This window comes from Esox lucius, chromosome 9 (genome assembly GCF_011004845.1).
Source record: "Esox lucius isolate fEsoLuc1 chromosome 9, fEsoLuc1.pri, whole genome shotgun sequence".
NCBI lineage: Eukaryota > Metazoa > Chordata > Actinopteri > Esociformes > Esocidae > Esox > Esox lucius.
The window spans coordinates 17,660,198-17,681,000 of NC_047577.1; the positions used below are offsets into that span (position 1 = coordinate 17,660,198).

The 20,803-nt window shown below is 43.9% G+C and overlaps 1 protein-coding gene across 2 annotated transcripts; it reads left to right on the top strand.

Moving 5' to 3' along the window:
• Positions 1-1,037: 1,037 nt before the first annotated feature.
• Positions 1,038-19,003, top strand: LOC105021464 (insulin-like growth factor-binding protein 4). 2 transcript variants are annotated; one of them, XM_010889165.4, is made up of 4 exons: positions 1,038-2,048; positions 12,525-12,685; positions 13,229-13,354; positions 16,167-16,275. In XM_010889165.4, the coding sequence occupies exons 1-4, from the start codon at positions 1,688-1,690 to the stop codon at positions 16,203-16,205; spliced, it is 687 nt and encodes a 228-aa protein (XP_010887467.1). In that variant the 5' UTR covers positions 1,038-1,687; the 3' UTR covers positions 16,206-16,275. The 2 variants fall into 2 exon arrangements, with proteins under 2 accessions (XP_010887467.1, XP_010887466.1); XM_010889164.5 differs by lacking the exon at positions 16,167-16,275 and adding an exon at positions 18,157-19,003 and having other exon boundaries at positions 1,040-2,048.
• Positions 19,004-20,803: the final 1,800 nt, after the last annotated feature.

Sequence of the window (20,803 nt, forward strand, 5' to 3'; positions counted from 1 at the left end):
ATACTGTATACACACAAGTTCGGGAAAGACACAGACACACTAACAAACACAGGCGGCCCACTAATTTAAATTCCCTTTTCCACAAACACACACGCAGCCTCAATCGAAACACTGTCAGCAAGCAGTGTAGTTAAAAGTTTGCTGGCAAAGCCCACTGCAGGAGAGGGGCTGCTTTTTTAAGACCCGTGGGGGGGGGGCTGGGCTATCGCGTGGGGGGGCTCTGTCAATTTGCCTTTTATAGCTGCCCACTGCTACGCTGGTGGGAGAGGGAGAAAGGGAGGGAGGGAATTGGGAGGGAGAAAGGCAAGGGCAGATGCAGAGGGAGAGAAAGAAGGACGCAGGTGCCTAATGGACTGGTACACGCACACACACACACACACACGCAGGTGTGTGTCTTTGTCACTGAAAGTGTCAAGAAATGGTGTGGGAGTGGTGTTTCTTTGTCTCCTGAATGTCTACATGAATGCCCTTTTATTGGGAGAACGAGCTCGCAGGACGATGATTGACTTTTTTCCGTGTGGGTGTCTTCTGAGAGAGACGGAATGAGCAGGGGGCTTGGAGACCGATGGCCGGGCAGGGGTTCGTTTCGTTAAAGGCAAGCTGTTGCAAATGCTGTTAGCCCTTCCCGAGTGTGTACGGCCATGGTGTTTTGCGGTGAAGGTGCTGGGACGAGAAACATTTTTGTCACCTTTATTCTGTTTAATAAAAGATGTCTTCTTCGTGACTGTGTGAGTGCGTTCAACAGACTGAGAGGGAGCGAGCTGGTTTAGCCTGGGGTCCCATCTCTCTGAGAAGCAGTGAGAGCGTGTGTGGATAGTGAAACTCTGTCCGTCTCTCTGTGTGTTCAGCCCTGTCTTTTCTTCGTTGCGATTCTTTGTGCATTCAAGATCGAGAGAGAATGAGTGAGGGTGAGATTACTCGTGTGCGCGTGCGCGCGTATGTCTGCGAGTGAGAGAGAGAGAGTGAGAGAGAGAGAGAGTGAGAGAGAGAGCTTTAGCCTGGCATTTCTTCCCTGTGCTTTTCAGCTTCTCCGTTGAAGGAGGAGGCGTGTCCATGGTGCAGTATAAAGTCCAACGAGAGCCACTCGTGTAGAGCCATTCTCAAGAGCAGCCCTTTTGCACTGCACACCGGTGGAGGAAAGCTGCTGCTGGACTTGGAAAGAGTTGTGTTTGGATGCCCTTTCCTCACACCCGGACTCCGGCGCGCCGCGGACCACGGTCTACGTCAGACCTCATGGGCTCCGGTGAACTCTACTCCAAGGGAGACAGACTCACCTGGATCGAGCGGCGGACGTCCATACCGCTTCCCGACGTATGAAGAGCAACTTTGCGCGCCTCAGAGACGCTCCTCTCAACGGGAGAGAGGGGACGACATATTTGAACTTATTCGAGCGGCCCGGGAATCCTTCTCGCCCAACCTCGTAAAACAGGGTGTTCTGTTCCCTCTCCTGCCACCCGAAACTCTAACCGGCGGGCAACTTAAAAGACTGTTGCCCCCCTCTCCACTGTTGCCCCGCCCCCCCACCTCGAACTCACGCACCAGAGCAGGGTCCTAATAGCTGCAAGTGAGCGAACAGAGAAATAGAAGGGGACACTAGTGAACCGATTGCTAAAACAAAAGTGTGTGGAACATTTTACCCCCCCCCCCCACCCCCAAGGGCCGAAAAGGTTTGAAAGCGTTTGAGGCCATGGCGCGATGTGGCGGCGCGGCTGCGGCGCCGCCCTGCTGGGGACTCTGGGCGATGGGCGCCCTTTCCCTGGCGACGCTGTGCCTGACCGACGAGGCCATCCGCTGCCCCGTGTGCTCAGAGGAGCGACTGGCCAGCTGCCGGCCGCCCGATGGCGGCTGCGAGGAGACGGTGAGGGAGCCGGGCTGCGGCTGCTGCCCCGCGTGCGCCCTAGCCAAGGGGGCGCACTGTGGCGTCTACTCGCCCCGCTGCGGTACGGGGCTCCGCTGCTACCCACCGCGGAACGTGGAGAGGCCCCTGCACTCGCTCATGCACGGCCAGGGGTTGTGCACCGACGAAAGGGAGGCGGAGGACAACTCAGGTGAGGCAGCGGCGAAGGATCCGGTTCGAAGTCGGTCCCGCCGATTTTCCTGTATGTGCGTCCCTGGCCGTCGGCCTCTGTTTGAAATGGCTGACGCATCCCGCTGTCCCCCTCCTCTTGGGTGTTATTGTGCTGCACTCTGCCCTCTTAGTCGCGCCCTGGAGCGTCTGAACTGATTTTGGGACGTGGGGGCACGACCACATCGCCACCAAACGGTAGCCTAAATCTGTTTGAGTCTGTATTCCGCTGTTTATGATAGGATGCAACAGTAGATCAAGTACTGGCAGAGTCACCGGACTAGTTAGTATCTCTTCGCAACACTCACTCAGCCTCTCGTGCTCTCTCTCCAACTCGCTGCCTCGGTCTGTTTCGTGCTGGACCACAGCCAGTCCCATCATTTGAGTGCCAGACCAGAGTGCCGGGGCAGGGCCAGAGGGTTCTCTTCTCCCCCCCTGCTCTCACCTGAGGCAGGGGAGAGTGTGACAATGTGCCGCTTGTTGATTCTAATCTCTGCTAAGCCGCGGCCCGAGAGCACACACACACACACGCACGCACACACACACACGCACACATACACAAGCAGTTCCTCATGCATGGCCTGATGTGACAGCACACACAGTCCCCCTGCTATCTCGAGGCAGAGCAGGTCCCAGTCAGGGAGACTCACTGTAGGGGTTGTGTTGACGGGGGTGTGTAGATGTGTCAGGACGCATATGTACTTTGTGCGTGAGTTTGTGTGTGTCCATGCGTGCATGTGTGTGTGTTTAAGTTTAATGTGAATGTGGGAGTCTGCATTAAATGTGTACCTTCTCAGAGCGTGCGTTTGAGTGTAGCTGTATGACTGTGTGTGTGTGTCTGTGTGTGTACCACAGCACATTGTGCGAATGGATGTCTGTGTGTGTATCCTGTTATTGATCTCTGCATTTTAATATAATAATATACCTGTGTATATATATATATATATATATATATATAAATAAGAGTGTTTGTATGTGTGTGTTTGTATTGTAGGGAGAGGTTGCACTGTGTGTGTGTGTGTGTAACAAGAGGATGTAATAAAAGCTGTCTGTCTGCCCATATGAAATGACTCTGTAATGGAGTGCAGCCAGTCCAAGGCTATTAGAGTGCCCTGCGATCCGTAATTTGCTCTCCCTCTCCTTCATGGATCTGTGCCCCACATTCCTCCTCTTCCTCTTCCTCCTCTTCTCCTGGCACGGCAGGACAGGTCTGACGTCTGACTGATTGACTTTCACCAGAGATCATTCTACTCAGTTTCTCTGCAGACGTCATGTTACAAACTCCCTCTTTTCCCCCCTTTCTCTTTGTAGTCCCGCTCTTACGCTGCAGTAACAGAGGTCTGGTTCCAATTCAAACACGAGGATGTCTAATACAGGAATTCTTATCTGCTTTTCCTGTTTCATCTCGTTCTTCGAACGGCAGCAGACTTCTTTTTGGTGGTGGTGGCGGGGGAGGGGGATTCTTCTGCTGCACATGAAACTGTTCTACTTTCCCTGCCAAAGCGGAGGAAGCTTGTGGGCAGTTGATCATGGTGGTCATTTCCGTTACGCTGAGAAAGTTGGGTGCCGACTGTAAGAATACAGTGCTTGCGATACAGTGCTCTATATAGTTCTACATATCAACAACACAAATTGTTCAGACACTGCTGCTTCCACCTGCAGTGCTGCGACAGGGGGGCTCCAAAGGTTGCTGGTAATGTTAGTGAATTATCTCACAGTTCCAGTGGCAAATGCAAATCCACAAACTTCCAGGCTGAATCTGAAAGGTTGTATCCTAAGATCACTTTCACAGGCTTATTGAATCGAACCCTAGAGCCCCCCCACCCACCCACTTAGTCCAGTTTGTTTGGGGAGGTGAGAATGCACTAATCACACCTAGCGTAGCTGCAGGAAGTAGGGGTGCTGGAGACCATCCTGACGCAGCCTCAGCAGCCCCGGATGTCATTCCAACTTTCCGTAGCTACGCCCAGATATGTGTGTGTAGTCCATTCGTCCTGGTGATTGCCATTTTGGCCATCAGGCACCTGTCTTTTGTCTGCACCTGAGGTAGTCATGACCAGTCGATTTCAGGTTGCTTCCAATTTTATTATGGAATTAGTGGGGGAATTGTCAACATTGTACCAGCTAGCTATAGTCTGAAAAGTTATGGATTACTGGCTAGTTAGCATAACTCGTGGAAAAGGGCAGACATGGAGCAGCAGTGAAATGAGAGCCCATCTCTGAAATGTTGGAGAAAGTCCATAGAAACAGACAAAAGTGTCAACTTTGGAGATTAAAAAAACTGATTGGTGTGGTATGACGACCTTGATAAAATATAATAGATGGCCTATAGCCCTCATGCATCAGGCCTTAGCACATAGACATGAGATTTGTTACTATTAACAGGATTGCGTTTTTTTTGGCACCAAATATCTGACCAATGAGTGAAAGATATTTCTGACCACATGGTTTTTGTTGACAGAATTTGGTCTATTGGGCTAGAGAAAACGACCTAAGAGGTTAGATCAAATGGAGTGCAGTACATTACGTTTGGGATAACGTTTGGGATTACATTTGGGATAACGTTTGGGATTACATTTGGGATAACGTTTGGGATTACATTTGGGATAACGTTTGGGATAACGTTTGGGATAACGTTTGGGATTACATTTGGGATAACGTTTGGCATAACGTTTGGGATAACGTTTGGGATTACATTTGGGATAACGTTTGGGATAACATTTGGGGTAATAAGTTGCCATTTCGGATGCACTGCCTGAGACAGTCTCCAGCTCTGCTGCATAGTTTTCCCCACTGGTCCTGGGAGGGTTGCCTCCCCGCACTGATCCTCGTCCTCCCCCCGGCCTCGGAGCGCATCGCCCACCGTCCAGCTCCGCAGGGATGAGTTCATCGGCACGCTTGCTGCCAAAACTGAAATGAGAGCCTTCTGCTTAGGTTAGGCCAGCACATAGCGTGACTAACTGGAATCAGAGGGAGGGGGGAAAGCTGTTTAGTGCACGATAAAAGGAGGGCTGTCTTGGCTTCGGCTTCGTATCATCCTCATCCGTTGCTTAATCTCGCAGAATGTTTTTCCCTAAACACAGTTTACAGATCGGCTTCAGCAGCCACGCTGCTGTGTTGTCCGTTCGAGGCAAGCGGTACTGAAGTGGGCTAAAGTGGGCCAGTTAAGCAGTTGGTGAACTTTCTCACTGAGATAGCTGGTGGGAGGGGGGGGTGTCAGTGATTGGGGATACTGTAAATGGTGTTAAAACATTGGGAAGTTTTATATTCAGTGTTCTGGAATCCCAGTGTGGAGCTATGGTTGACGCCCCCCCCCCCCCCCTCCCCAAACACACACCCACACCTGGGTTTTGTCATAACAAAGGCAAGTAGCCCTACTCAATAAATCTTACATCAACGCGTCTGTGCAGAGCCTCTCAAACCCCCCGCGCCGGAGAGACAGGACGACGGGGGAGAGAGAGAGAGAGAACTGAGAGAAAGGAATATGGGGTAGAAGAGAAAACCCAAGCCCACAAGTATACAACTTCCATTGTGGCACATTTGCCTGGGTTTATCCATTATTAAACTGAGGGGTACATCTCTTTCAGGCACATCCTTCTGTGCCCGAGACCTAGCAACAGTGAACATGCCTGGTAAAAATAGAAGAAAGAAAAGGACACCGTAGGGAAATGTGCATGACCGATCCATTAAAGTGAATTGACAACATGTGTACAGATTAATTACTGCTATCGGCCGCAGTCCCCTCAGATTGCATGGATCCAAATTGCACGTCAGTAGTCATGCAACATGGTTTGATATGTTTTGCAAAGAAACTTTTACCAAGGAAGTAATCTATACCTCCACACACACATGTAGATCTGAATGGAATCAGCTTGTCACTCCCCCTTGTGAAAAACATATAGATAAAATGTCCTGCGTCTCTCTCTGTAGTCCAAAGCATCAGAATTCGTTAACACAATTTCCATAGCAACTGTCAAGTACTGTTGTACAATTTCTGCATCATATCATGTCTTGCAGATCTAATGCAGTTTCCTACTACCAGATTCTTAGAAAGGCTCTCTCAGCCCTTATTTTTAGAAGCAAATAATATTTACACACAGTTAATAGATGTCAATGTAAAAAAACACTACTCCTAAAGCCATTAATGTTGCGAATGTCATTCATGCTGATGAAAAGCATATAATACTCATACGTTCACAGTATCTTTCTTATGGGTCAGGCCTGTCAATGTCCCTATTCATCTGTTCTAGTTAACCCTTAACTACTCCAGCTTTCTTTACAAAATCACACTTGTCGGTACTCACTGGGCTTGTGAAACTGGTTAAATATGAAGTCGGCCAATTGAGGATTACATATCTCCATGGTGTTTTGCTCCACATTGTTTGCTTACTTTGGGTATGTCTTCCATTTGTACAGCTGGTCTGTCTGCAGTGGAACCCAGTAAATGTGATTGGCTAATTGCTCCTTCCATGGAACCGTAGATCTGGGTCTCCCGCCTGGTGCGGGAGCTGTGGAGACAGAGATACACAAACAGAACCAACCAACGCTGAGTAGAGACACTGAGAGGCGATAAGCACTCACTCGCTGGCTGGTCGTAAAAGGCGCCTAATCCTGAGACAACAGTGAAATTGAAATCTCATAAACTGAGTGAGTTCATTTGTGAACATGTTAAAGAGCAATTGTTCCCATCCTCCTTAGCCCCAAGTACAGTGTTTGAAAAGTTAATCATTCACATTCATTTACATTTGATTAATACTTATGTATGCACAATTCGGGCACTGAACACATATATATATATATATATATATATATATATATATATATATATATATATATATATATATATATATACATTGGATTACTATTGCCCAAAAGAGAGTAAAAATATACTACAATCAAAATGTGCACTACAAACATTTTTCACTTGCTCTGAGTATAGCGTTGTTGTGTTTTTTTCCATGGACTGCTAGTGACATTTTCTGAGATTGTTAGCCTGGCCAGAGCAAAAGATTAATATCCCTGTGAACTGAAACTGATTGAGATCAAATAGTTACTATAAGTAATCATGCTGTATGGATAAATATTTAATAGTGATCATTTATGCGATTATATATATATATATATATATATCTTTTGTTTCCTTTGTTTCACCAGGTAAGTTGAACAAGAACAAATTGTAATTTAGAGCAAAGACATGGGAGCCATTAGAGTGAACTACCAGGATACCAGCCATCCGGATATAATGCAATGTTACTGTGGTATTATCGTTGGTCCTGTCAGGCTGTGATCATTATGTAATCTGGCAGAAACAGATTCAGCTTTGATGTGACTTTATTAAACTTGCCAGAGTAGCCTGTTCTCTACAAGCAGAGCAGAGACTGTTTGGGAATCAACACATTCCAAGAAGCATAGGGTGGCTGCTCTAAAGATCCTGTAAAACAACTCCACCATTTCAGATTTCATTACCCTGAAATTGGGGATATTCTTACTGCATATGAGCAAACATTCCCCCAAACCAGGTCTTATTTCATGAAAAATTCATTTTGGTCCACTTTTGTGTGGCATCTACCTCTATTTGTGGCTGCGACATGGTTTTAGCAGAGAACGTTTGAAGAAAGTACGTTGAAGAAAGAAAGGGTTGGGCAGTTTTGGGTACAGGCCTTTTTTTATTCTAATGTCATAGGATACGCAGTGGAAGACAAAATCAGGTAAAAAACTATCCTATTTACATTTAGCAGTATCAATAGCCTACTTTCTCTCTGCACAGGTTTCCACAACTGCTATGACGACTGACGATAAATATCTAGCTAGCTGACATGCTATAACGCCATAGTGTAACAAAGTCCAGCTTTTGGAGGCAGACAGCCCCCCCCAGGACAGGGTTGAGACTAGTTCACACGCTCCAACCAGACTTCCAGTGACAGCTGCAACGGGAACATTGGAGATCCATGCCGCCCTCTGAACCTTCACAGGCTGGGAGTGAGAACACACCACCAACACTGCCTGGCAAACACCTCAGCGGAGGAATGCTAAAGGATTTATGGAATATCTTTTGCACTGCCGTCAAACTGACTGAGCAGACTGGAGCATCGAACATGTAGAAAAGGTGTTGGACATAAGGTGACGGTCTACCCTTTTTTTGTCAAAGAAAAAGTACCATTAGAAGTCCGTTTTTGTATGGGAAAAACATTGTGAAGCACCACAATTCCACTGTAACTACAGCCATTTTAAGGGGGGAAAACTCAGGGAATGGACATAAGGCACAAGTGTTTAGGGTGGTTTAAACAGAGTTAGCAGGGGAGGAGGTGGGGGACAACATCTAAAACAGAGGACAAACTACTCTCCGGGGTGGCTGTGTCGTCTCTGGGACAGCTTCCCAGACGTGGTTTGGAAGGAATAGGTGCAGGCGGTCGTAACTTCGGCAAGCTCTCCACACTCTCCGTCGCATCTTCTTCACCATCTATTCCTTATTTGGCTTCTCCCTCTTGCCTTTCTGCAAAGGCATTCATTAACCTTCACTGTTCAGGTCCCAATGTGAAGGCAGCTGTGCGGGGGCACAACTAGCCCTGTAGGCTGCCCCCGGAAGGTTTCAGAACCTGCCAGCTTTCTACTTCATGGGTGTTGGTGTGATTTTGAAGCGGCAGGCAGGGCCGTGTACAGGGGACAAAATACAGCACTTTCGTTTTCAGTTCTGTTCACTCTCTCCACTTATTGTTGTGTTACAGATGTAATCTGCTGACTATTTGTAACATTTTAACTAACTATCTACTAACCATAAACCCTTAACCTAACCTTAACCATAGCAAGCAGTTGCATTGTCAACAGATATTTTTTTGTTAATTACTATGTGTACCATTTGGGAATCTCAAAATAACGGAAAAATGTGTCAGGATAAGTTATATAACAAAAACTATCCAAAAAGTCATTCAGATTCAGATCTTGGTCTTTGGTTCTCTTTGGCAGAGTTAGTTTTAAATAATTAATATGTGTCTATTACTATGGCTTACTTTGAATTGCTTTGTGAAATTACACTTAGAAAAATAACATGAAAATAATATCCCCACGAAAGTTAATTTATTTTCAAAACTCCCAAAGGCATCTATGCAGAAAAACTCTGAAGCCCTGTTAGAGTGGTCATTGGAGTTTTGATCAACTCCCTGGCGTTTATTTCGTCTGGCCAAAGTGCCAATTCAAGGTAGTCTTTGTGGCTCCAAATGTTTTCCATTACACTTTGATTGAGCCCACTGTCCTCTTGGTAACATTCAATGTTTTAGCGTTTTATATAACCTTTCCAGATTTATGCCTCAGGCCAATTCTATCTTATCTCAGGTCTATGGAGAATTCCTTGGACTTCATGGCTTTTGGTCTGACATTACACTGTGCAGTGTGAGACCTTATATAGTCCTCAGTGTGCCTTTCTTAATCATATGCAATCAATTGAATTAACCACAAGCAAACGCCAATGAAATGTGACAGCCTTCCCAAAGATAATCAAAGGATGACATCTATATGTGGAGTGTCAAGCTAAAGGGTCTGAATACTTATGTATATAAGATATTTCAGATTTTTACTTTCAATAGCTTAGCATATATTTCTAAAATGTGTTTCATTTTGCTTTGTCGTTATGTGGTACTGTGTGTAGATTGATGGCCCAAAAAATATAAATCATACTTTGTGAAGCACTGTATTAAGATTTAACAAAAAAATGTAACAAAGAACTAAGTATAGTTTTTCAATGCATCAGTTGCATACCAGTCTTTTGTTTCTGAACAAACATGAACTTTTATGAGAACATCCCTGGTGACTTGATGCCATCTGGTTTTTAAAGGCAGACAAAACATGGGGGACGTTACAGAAACTTCATCCAAAGTGTCCTTAGGTGTGGAGCCACAGTCTGGTGGTAACACTCCATGCACATACAGAATGCAACTCCATGCCAGAGACCACAGTTCAGAACCTGCCTCCACCATTCATCAGCCATCTCCTCTTCATCTGACTCCCTATTGGATTCTGTCAGTCAATAAAAGCTGAAAACACCCTCCGAAAAAACAGATGGAGTCCTTCTTTATCTTGGCTATATGCACCTGTGGCTGGGCTTGGATGCAAGTGTGTACTACATACCATCCATAATTCTGCAATCTTTATCACAGCTCGAGAAAGGAATCTAGCCGAAAGGTTTAAACCTGGCTTCAGTTTCTGTTTGTTTCAAAATTTTATGACTGGAATGGAAAGGAGTCTTTTCCATACTTTGTCATAGCTGCCTGTTTCTGTCTCTGAGTCTGTCCGTTTTGAAACTGAGATGTTGACACAGTCCTCCTGAAACCGTACAGTGAAGCAGCAGCTTCCTCCCTGGAGAACAGCAGTGGCAGCAAACAGGACATGGCAACCCTGACCCACTTTGGAATCGCTTTGGGCCTGTGTTAAATGGCACTCTTAAAGAGTGTGGAATCGGAAAACCGCAAAATTGCAAAAGAAGGAAAGAACAATTTACGAGGGGATGAGAAAACTGCTAAAGCCCTGGTGGGTGTGGGGAAAGTGCTGATAAGGCCAACAGAAATAGACTAAAAATACAAACATAGACACCTCCCCCAGACAACAGTGCAAAGCGAGCTGTGGCACTGTCAATGAACTTCGGAACGACACACTCACCTCAACTTCATGTAGGTACAGAAATGTAAAGCTTGCATCTCATTACTAAAATATTACTAGAATAGTTAAGGTAAATACCTGGGAGATCCTGAGACACAACCTGGCAAAGGTCACCGTTCCTCATGAGTAAGCTGGATTACATTGTTCAAAGACAAATATAACTTGGATGAACCTCGACAATAAAACCTGATGAAAGTCAACTGCCATTTAATCCTAATTTACAGGAGGAATTCCCTTTCAATTCCCTTTTAAAAATGGAAAGGTTAGAAAGCAATGCCACCACATTGCATCAGATCTAAGAGAATGTAAGCTACAATAAGTAGGTGTTTTCACCAAAAGCAACTGATATTACACCATGCTGATGTGAGACGCCATTTGCGCTCTGATCTTACAAGTGATCTAAGAGACAAAGCTCAAGGCACAGCTAAAGCTGAGCTGGGTGCTTTGGTAGCAGTGCCAAGCCGTGAAATGCCAACAGTCACCTGACGAAAAGCTGAGTACAGCTTGGTGGTAAGAACTTTTTTCAACCAAGCCTGCAAAGGCTAAAGGTGAAAAAGACAAATGAGAACACAAACAGCTGCAAAGCCCTCTGCACGTCTGCCCACCTTGTGACATGGCAGAAATACCCTAAAACAATCGAACATCTGGCACACTGAGGGTCTCTTCTGCTGCGGGAAGGTGGAGGGGCGTGTGGTTTCCTGAGGAAGCAGCTGGCTGCCTGCAGGGCCAGAGAACTGGAGGATTATAGAGGCAAGGTGAATGTGTCCCAGGACCACAATGGGAAGGCAGGCAGTCAGGAGAGAGGGGCTGGTAACTATTAAAATTCATCAGATGCTGTAGTTCCCCTTGGCAGACGTTTGGTGCCAGTGGTTAAAGGAGGACCAAGAAAGCTGAGGTCCAGATTGTAGATTGCTGTTCTACCCCCCTGAGTCGCAAAACCACTGTTTGTATGGAAAGATAAACAGTGCCCTTCAAAATTAATGGCATCCTAGGTAAAGATGAGCAAAGAAGGCTATGAAAAAATGTGACTGTTGTTCATCAGCTTTATCTTACTCTCAAATATGAGAAAAATCTAAGCTTCATTTGTGGTAATATTCAAAAAACTAATTCAGTCAATGCATGTTTTTCTCAAAAAGGTGTGTCACAATAATTGATTCTTTGGTCTAGAAAAATGCTTTGGATTGTTTTCCTGTTAGAAGATCGAATGAAATTCACAGGTACTCTAAAATCTGCTGGTAGACTAAAGCCATGTATACTAGGTTCTTAGAAACTTTAGACACAGAACAGACACGTACATATTGATGACTAGGCTATTTTCTGGCAAGATGTCCAACTAGCTTTTTAGCATAGAGGTTTGGTCAAATTGTAGTTTTGTAGGCTTGGTGACCCCAAGATTAAACCAACTTCTGCAACTGTGATCCATTGAGATTTTGCCCATCTCACTGTGGAGATGGATATCTTCCGAGTTATGCTATTTTAAATATCTGTATCAATTGCTGAATTTATGAAGGTAAACAACCTTTTGATTAATTTCATTTCTGAAATGAAACAAAAGGACTACTAGATATCAACTAATTATACAAAGCCTCTGAATGGCGGTTTCACTGACAGAGTAGTTTCTGCAAAATTGCTCTATTGTTTTAACTCATGCGTTTTGACAAGTACAAGTTATGAGTCATAAGGTGATTTCCCTTGTAAAGAAAGTATCAGCCATGATGGGACCTGCTGGATGAATACAGATTTAAATAAAATGTCTGTGACTATTACAGTATGGTGTTGTGACTCAGAGTTACCGCTTTGTGTCCCACAGCAATGGAAAAGGAGGATGAGATCATCCCCGAGCACCCCAACAACAGCAACATCCGCTGCAGTCCTCAGGACAAGCGCTGCATCCAGAAGACCCTGGCCCGTCACCCCGCCAAAACCAATCAGAGAAACCAGAACACCAGGGAGGACACCAAGGCTGCCCTGGTGACATTACCAACCACGCTTCACCTCAGCATAGGCAAACACTGCACATCAAACGCTTTCATATGCACATCCAAAGTCTTTGAGCTGGTTAGGGTCTGAACAATATATCAAAAACAGTTCACCACTAACTACAATACAGTAAATCTTAGTTATTAGACTGGTGTTTTTAATGATTAAATCAAAAGCCATGGCAGTAGGTTAATAACGGTATGTAACCTATTAGTTTTTGCAGACCCCGACATTAATGGCCATGTCATGAAATGTTCCACAGGTGCTCACTGACATCAAAAACAAAGGGTAGTGTAAAACAGTTTGCCAGATACCTGGGCATATATGAGCATACATGGGTCTACTACATTCCCGGACCCCTCCATGGGCCACGCTAGCCTGGGTACCAGTCTGTTTAGCAAACATTCCACTCCCTGTACTCCGAGTCACACGCTAAAGAACAGATGTCTATAGTATGACAGGGAAGGCATGGAGTGGAACACCCAGGCTATGGCCAGAGAGTGTTTGTACACTAACTCACATGGTCTTCCCCAGGCTCCGTGTCGTGCCGAGCTGCAGAGAGCGCTGGACAGACTGGGGTCCAACACGCGCACTCACGAGGACCTTTTTAGCATCCCCATACCCAACTGTGACAAGAACGGAGATTTCCACGTCAAGCAGGTTTGTGACTGTTGAGCAGTTGTCATCTTGTGTAGCAATGCGTTTAGTTTGTTACTAGGCAATACCTAATACATTACATTGGGAAGTTGGTGCCATTTTGGACGCTGATTTGTATTTTTTTGGCCAAGTAGTGTGTTGAGAAGGTCTTTAGCAAGAGAGATCAGATCTATACTTCAGTCTGTTTAATATCAGACCGACACATACGCACACGCTCGTTTTACAAGGCAAACAACCCCCTCTAACTTCGTCACGGCTTTATTAGCCAAAACACAAAACATGCGTGTATAGCCGTTGAAATATTGACGTTCTGTTTCCAAAATCAAGGTCCAGATCTCAACAGAACGTCTCCGAACTGCATTGTTTTATGTGAAAATTCACTCCTGCCAAGAATCCACATCTTCAGGCACGCAAAAGGGATATATCAAAGACGAATTGAGCTGAACTGTGTACGCAAAACACAACACAGTGGTTGAACTTAAAGATTTTACAATAATTGCTTCACTTTCTGCGATGGATGTCACTCGCTTTTTGAAGCAACGTTTTCTTTGTCTGAAACGGGCGACTTGATAGATTAGAGTCAAAAGAATCTGAGAAAATGGAGTCGGTCAGATAAGGCCTGGTGTTCTGCGCTGAATACGCTACAAAGCAACAAACGCAGCAGTCAGTCAGTTGACGATAAAAGGCTTACCCTGCCAAGGGCACCATACCTCAGGAGTCTGGGGTGAGGCGTGATTGTGTAACACAATTAAAGTACCCATGTCTGCTCTTTACAGGGTGTCTGGGGCAGATTCAAAGGCATCTGTTTACCGTTTAACTATAATTGAACTATGGTAGAACTCTATGGCACCCTTTGTGAGCATGACTAAGGCCAGGAGAGGTAATCTAGCATATTTTCATTGCACGGGAGGAATCTCAATAAGAAAATGAATCCAGTCCGTTTCAAAACCACCCCAGGCAATTAACAGATACTGATCACACAGTGATAGTGAGTAATATAACTTGAAGTTTCTGTTAAATGCACTCAACACACTGTGGAGATCCATGGGTTTGAGAAAAAGCAATGAACTAAGGGAACAATGTTACATATAACGCCATAAATTATGTTAACCCATTACGCTCATGGAAATTAGCCTATATAGTATATTGCTAATATTATGTTTTTGTTTTTATAGAATAAATAAATAAAGCAAATAGGATGATAGGAATTGAAAGAGAACAGTTTGGAGATAATATAAAAAATATTACACCTGTAATGATCCACACCAATACAGGAGTTTGGAATCCAGTTGCATAGCGTAGTTTATTCCAAAACAAAGGGCAAGACACCAAACGTAGTCATGGGGCAGAAAAAATTTCAAGACTTGGAATCCTCTAAGGCAAAAGAACAAAATGGCTTGGCAGGGAGAATGGTCTTAGGACAATGCAGATATCAACACACAGGTAGTCTTATAATTGTCTCAGACAAACTTTCAACAATACTTCAGAAAAACCAAAGAGCAGCACAGGTAGAAATAGAGAACGTAATCAACAACAGGTGTGCAGGAAAACAGGTGAAACCAATCAGAACCAAAAGTGTCATTGTTCACCAAAATGTCAAATTGTTAAAAGAAAATACTTCTTATATTTTGCACACTTATGAATACTCATAAACCAAATCTGTTAAAAAAAAACGGAGTATTCAGACCTGTTCACTTTCTCTACGTTTGTGTTCCTTTATAGACTAAATTTATAGTTGGTCATATTTGTTTATTTTTGCCATCAATCTAAAGACAAAACCCCTTAATCACAAAGCGAAAACATGTTTTTAGAAAAGTGTGCCAATTTATTGAAATAATAAACTGACATATCTAATGCACATAAGAATTCAGACCCTGTATTCAGTAATTTGTAGAAGCGCCTCTGGCAGTGATCACAGCTTTGAGTCTTTTTGGGTATGCCCCTTCCAGCTTGGAGTCTTCTTGGGTATGCCCCTTCCAGCTTGGAGTCTTCTTGGGTATGCCCCTTCCAGCTTGGAGTCTTCTTGGGTATGCCCCTACCATCTTGGAGTCTTCTTGGGTATGCCCCTTCCAGCTTGGAGTCTTCTTGGGTATGCCCCTTCCAGCTGGGAGTCTTCTTGGGTATGCCCCTACCAGCTGGGAGTCTTCTTGGGAATGCCTCTACCAGCTTTGCATACCTGGATTTCTGCAGTTTCTCCCATTCTCCCTTGTAGATCATCTCCTAGCTCTGTCAGATTGGATGGGGAGCGTCAGTAAACTGCAATCAACAGGTCTCCCCACAGATGTTCAATGCGGTTCAAGTCTGTGCTTTGGCTGGAACATTAAAGCACATTCACAGACTTGCCCTGAAGCCACTCATGCATTGTCTTGGCTTTATCAAGGGCCTCACTATACTTTGCGCTGTTCATCCTTCTGTCAATCCTGACCAATCTCCCAGTCCCTATCCTATCTTTGCATAGACATTCTGAAGCTCACATAGAGTGACCAAAGTGTTCTTGGGCACCTCTCTGACCAAGGCCCTAATTGCCCTGTTATTTAGTTTGGCCAGAAGAACAGCTCTAAGAAAAGTCTTGGTGGTTCCAAACTTCTTCCATTTCACAATGATGGAGCTCATTGTGCTTCTGGGAACACTCAATGCTTTAGGAATATTCCCTTCCCAAGGTCTATGCCCTAACACAATTCTATCATGAAGAGAACTATGGACAGTTCCTTGGACTTAAATGCTTGTTTTTTTCCACTGACATGCATGTGAGACCTTATGTAGATAGATGTGTGCCTTTTTCGAAATCCTTTCTAATCAATTGAATTTGCCACAGGTGGACTCCAATCAAGTTCTAGAGACATCTCAGGGGTGATCAAAGGACACAATGCATCCAAGCTCAATTTGGAATATCATGGCAAGGGGTCTGAATACTTATGTAAATGAGAGATTTCCATTTTTCATTTTCAATAAATTGTTACAAATTCAAAGAAATTGTTTTTGCTTTGTCATTATGTTTTTGTGTAGATTGATGGCAAAAACAGTGGCGTTGTTAGGCCTGGGTCCCGGATCTCAAATTGACCTAATAATAATAATAAAATAGCCCCTGATCTATTCATCTATAATTCCAATCACGCAATATGACAACTTACATGTGTAGCATGTACATGGAAAGTATTGTGATCCTAGCAACACCTCTGGCAAAAAAAAAATTATGTAACTATAAATTAAGTCTAGAAGAGCAAAATGTGGTGAAAGTGAAGGGGTCTGAATACTTTTTAGAGGCAGTATAACTTGATATATATTTTAACTCCAATTTTATATACTTTTATGTTCATCTGAGTCATTAGGAACTCTTAAGTGGTCATCCATTATTTCCTTTTTCCTCAGGGCATTAATATGATCTGAAACAGGTGCAAAAATCCCTTAGTTATATATATCAACTAGGTCAGAGAACATACAAAGGAAATGAGACAAAAAGATCTTGAACTTGGTAAACTAGACAATGACTATGAAAATGTAGCTAGAAGCTGAAAATACCATTATCCACTGTTTATGGCAATTATTCACAAGTTTAAAATTAGAGTTGTCATGAACCTGGAAGAGGAACCAAGTGTATTTTGCACCCAAGCACAGTGAGGATGAGGATCTAAAACATAAAAGCATCAACGTTGGATTATTGCGGAAGTCGGTTGAATCCTGGGGTCAAAAAGTCTCCAAATCTACAATTAGAAGTCACTTTTGTGCCAGAAGAAAACTCTACACTCATCAAGGTGTGAAAAAAGGGTTGGTAAGGCCAGAAACGAATGTAATCCCCACTGTGAAGTATAGCAGTGGACATGTGGTGTTCTGGGTCTATTTTGCTTCCAAAGGCCCTGAGAACCTTGTTAGGATACATGGCATAATGGTCTCTGTCAAGTTTTCAGACCAAAATCTGTCTGCCTCTACTAGGTGGCTAAATGTGTTGTCATTGGATCTTTCAGCAGGAAAGTGATCCAAAACATTCCTCCAGATCCACAAAAAAATCCCTCACTGAACACAGAATTAAGAATTTGCAATGGCTATCCAAGTCTCCAGACCTAAACCATATTGAAAACATGTTGGGTGAGCTAAAAAAGATTCAGCAAGGACTTTGAAAGATCTGGAAAGATTATGCATTGGAAAATAGTCTCAGATCCCTGGCAATGTTTTCTCCCACCTCATCAAACATATGAAAAGATTCAGAGTTGTTATTTTGGCAAGGGGAGGGTGCACAAAGAACTAAATGCAGGGGTGCAGATAATTTATGAAAAAAAAAAAATTATGTGTTATTTATTACTCTTTTTTTTTACTTTGAACAATTTAACCTCAATTAAAGGTTAGATTTCACTCATATTGTGAGTGCGAGATCAAGTTAATAAACAACATCTCTACCAGGAGGGGAAATAATTTGGAGGGCAACTCACAATCTGGGTTAGCTAAGCAGAGAGGAAAGCTTGTTCTACCGCAAAGTTTCAAAATACCTGATTTTATAGTGTTAGGCTTTCACGAGATAATGAACATTTTCTCAAGATACAATTTAGAAACCAATCTTAGTTTTTCAGGTAAAAGAGAATCATAAGGCAGACTTCTGGCCTGGCGCAGCGCTTGAAAGTAGTTCATTGCAGTGTTGAGGTATCTGTTATTCACTAAGGTGTAATTGTTTGGAGCGACCAAGGTGCAACGCCTTAGGTCATCCATCCACATCCGATCCCTACAGTAACAATGGTGTGTATCCGTGCTTCCTGTCATGCATCAGGCGCCATTTGGCTCATGAGTGATACATGTCCTGTTAATTTTGTCGACAGTGCCAGCCAGCGCGTGACGGCCAGCGGGGAAAGTGCTGGTGTGTAGACCCGAAGACAGGCATGAGGCTGCCGGGGTCCCTGGAGCTGCGGGGGGGACTGGACTGCCATCAGCTATTGGCTGCAGCCTTAAGAGTGTGAGGATGGCACCGGCAAGGCCCCAGGGGGGCCAAGGCTAGGGTCAGCCAAATTCTACTGGTGCTGTTTTGTAATAATTAAGGAAAGGACTTACACCTAAAGTCTCACTTCACCTGAGGCCAACAGTGCTGTTGTGTATGCAAAAGATGAAAGGAAACCATAGAATTGTATTATTTCACTATTGTTTGTTTTTGTATGTGTGTGAATGTGTGTCTTTTTGAGCACTCGTGTGTTTTTTTGATTGTGTGAAGTTAGGCAGATGCTCTTGCTTTAAATAACATGTGGCAAATAACAGGCCGCCAAATAATAGTGTTGTAAACATTTTTCTTTAAAAAAGGACAACATTTTGTTGGTTTCGTTTCGTCACTCTAGTATAACTAATTTCCATGTCCTAGCATCTGAAACAAAACAAAAAACTTAATGCATGAGTTTAGCATGGTTCACCATTGACAGTTCGGCAGCCGCTGTGGAAGGGAATGAACTGGGAGTGAGAGAGACAAAAGAGACAGTGTAAAAGAAAGAATGATAGACGTCTTCCTGCTTTGAATTACCAATTGATGATAAGCTGCAGATTTTCACAATATTTGGAGACATGAAGTGAAAAGAGAGAGATTACTTTTGAAAGAGGAAACTGTCCCTCTGTGAAGAGCCCAGGAGTCCCGAAATAGATGTGCTTTATCACCAACCCCCTCCCACCATCTCTCTTTGCCCCCCCCCCCCCCCCCCCCCCCATTGCTTTGACTAGGCGCTCTCTCTGGCTCATTGGTCCAAGGTGACTGGCAGCGTAGCTGGGCCTGGGACTCTGTACACTGCTGATAGGATAATCTTGTTTCTCCAGCTGGGGCTGAAGTGCTAAGACGCCAGCGGTGCCGCTATCATGTCTGTACGAATATGCTTCTATGTAGAGGATTTCTTTTCATCCAACCGACTGCTCGTTGGCAGTATTGTGTAGTCTATAGTGGTGCTATATGCTAAATGTGCCAAAAAACAACTGGTTTCTTCTATGCTTTTTGGGGTATTGTTGTTGGGGTTTTTTTTTTTTAGCACAAAGATACTAGCTCCCAGAAGAAAGTGGTTTTCTCAGCCAATCTTTGGATGGCCTAAATGTGTGACTGACTACAAAAGACTGGCTAGTGGCAGAATCTCTCCGAATCGAAGAAACGCACACACATTGTTGCCGTTACTGCCTGACTAATACAGTGACTTTGCATTGCATAGCAGGTGATGGCAGTAGCAGGTTATAAGAGACGACTCAATAATTGTATGATAAATAAAAAAAACTCCTGTAGGGATCATATGTAAGTATAAGCTAGCTAAATGCTTCTGAAAAGAAACCTCAACGAAAGGTTATCATGATCACCATATGCTGTATGAAGAGCCTTCCATAGCATAGCTAGTAATGAGGTTTGACGTTACTGATGATGCAATGCGTGAGCCAAGGAATCTTGATATATTTTAATATGTAGACCGACTTAATGGTGCAGTACAAGTCACACCTTCAGAAGTAGTGGTCCAAGGATTATTTTTTTGGATGGTCCCCTGAGTGGCATGTCCCCGGAGTCACTGCCGGAGTCACTGCCGGAGTCACTGCCGGAGTCACTGCCGGAGTCACTGCCGGAGTCACTGCCGGAGTCACTGCCGGAGTCACTGCCGGAGTCACTGCCGGGGACATGCCACTATGCCATGTATCCTAGCAATTAGCTGCATTTTTGGGAGATCAGGGTTTGAATCTTAGTAATGGATTTGGATTGCCTTTGCTTTGTTGCACTCTAACAAGTCCTTCTGGAGGTTTGGATACCTTTGTGCTCAATCAAGCTAGAGGTTTGCAGAGTGCATTCTTTCTGTTGTAAAGGCATTCCGATTGAGTCTTAGTGAGCAGTGTGACAAGAACCAGAGTGGCATTTGATAGGTTCTTGAAGAACATATCATCACATTGACTGTCCTGAGTCAGGTGGGAGTTGCTGCGATGAAGCAAGGCCTAAATGACAAAGTGGATACAACCAGATTAGGGTGAAAAATATGGTGAATATATATATATTTATATATATATACACACATACATAGCTTTTGGGTTAGTTCAAAAAGGCCACGTGAAAAGGGTAGAAATGTTCTTCAAAGAACTTCTGCTTAAAGTTCTCAAACAAGAACTTGGAGAGGAGATTTTTTAATCTTTTGAAGAATATACTGTAGTGGCCTCAACCTATAAGAAAACTGGAGAACTGGCTTACGGGAGGTGTGGTTTTCATATAGTTATTTTGGACACCTTTAAGAGTATGTTATTCCTGTTCATAATGTTAAATTTGAACAATGCTATTTTCACATTTCTTTACATATGAATGCATATTCAGTATCCTGACACAGTATTACCATTTCTGATGATATATTTAAATGAAGGAGTAGCTATTCTTCAACAATAGAATGTAACAATAATCTAGCAGTGGAACAAAAGTACACGAATCCCTACAAAAGCCAGACTTCTAGGGTATCTACAGGAACCCTTTGTTAAATTGTG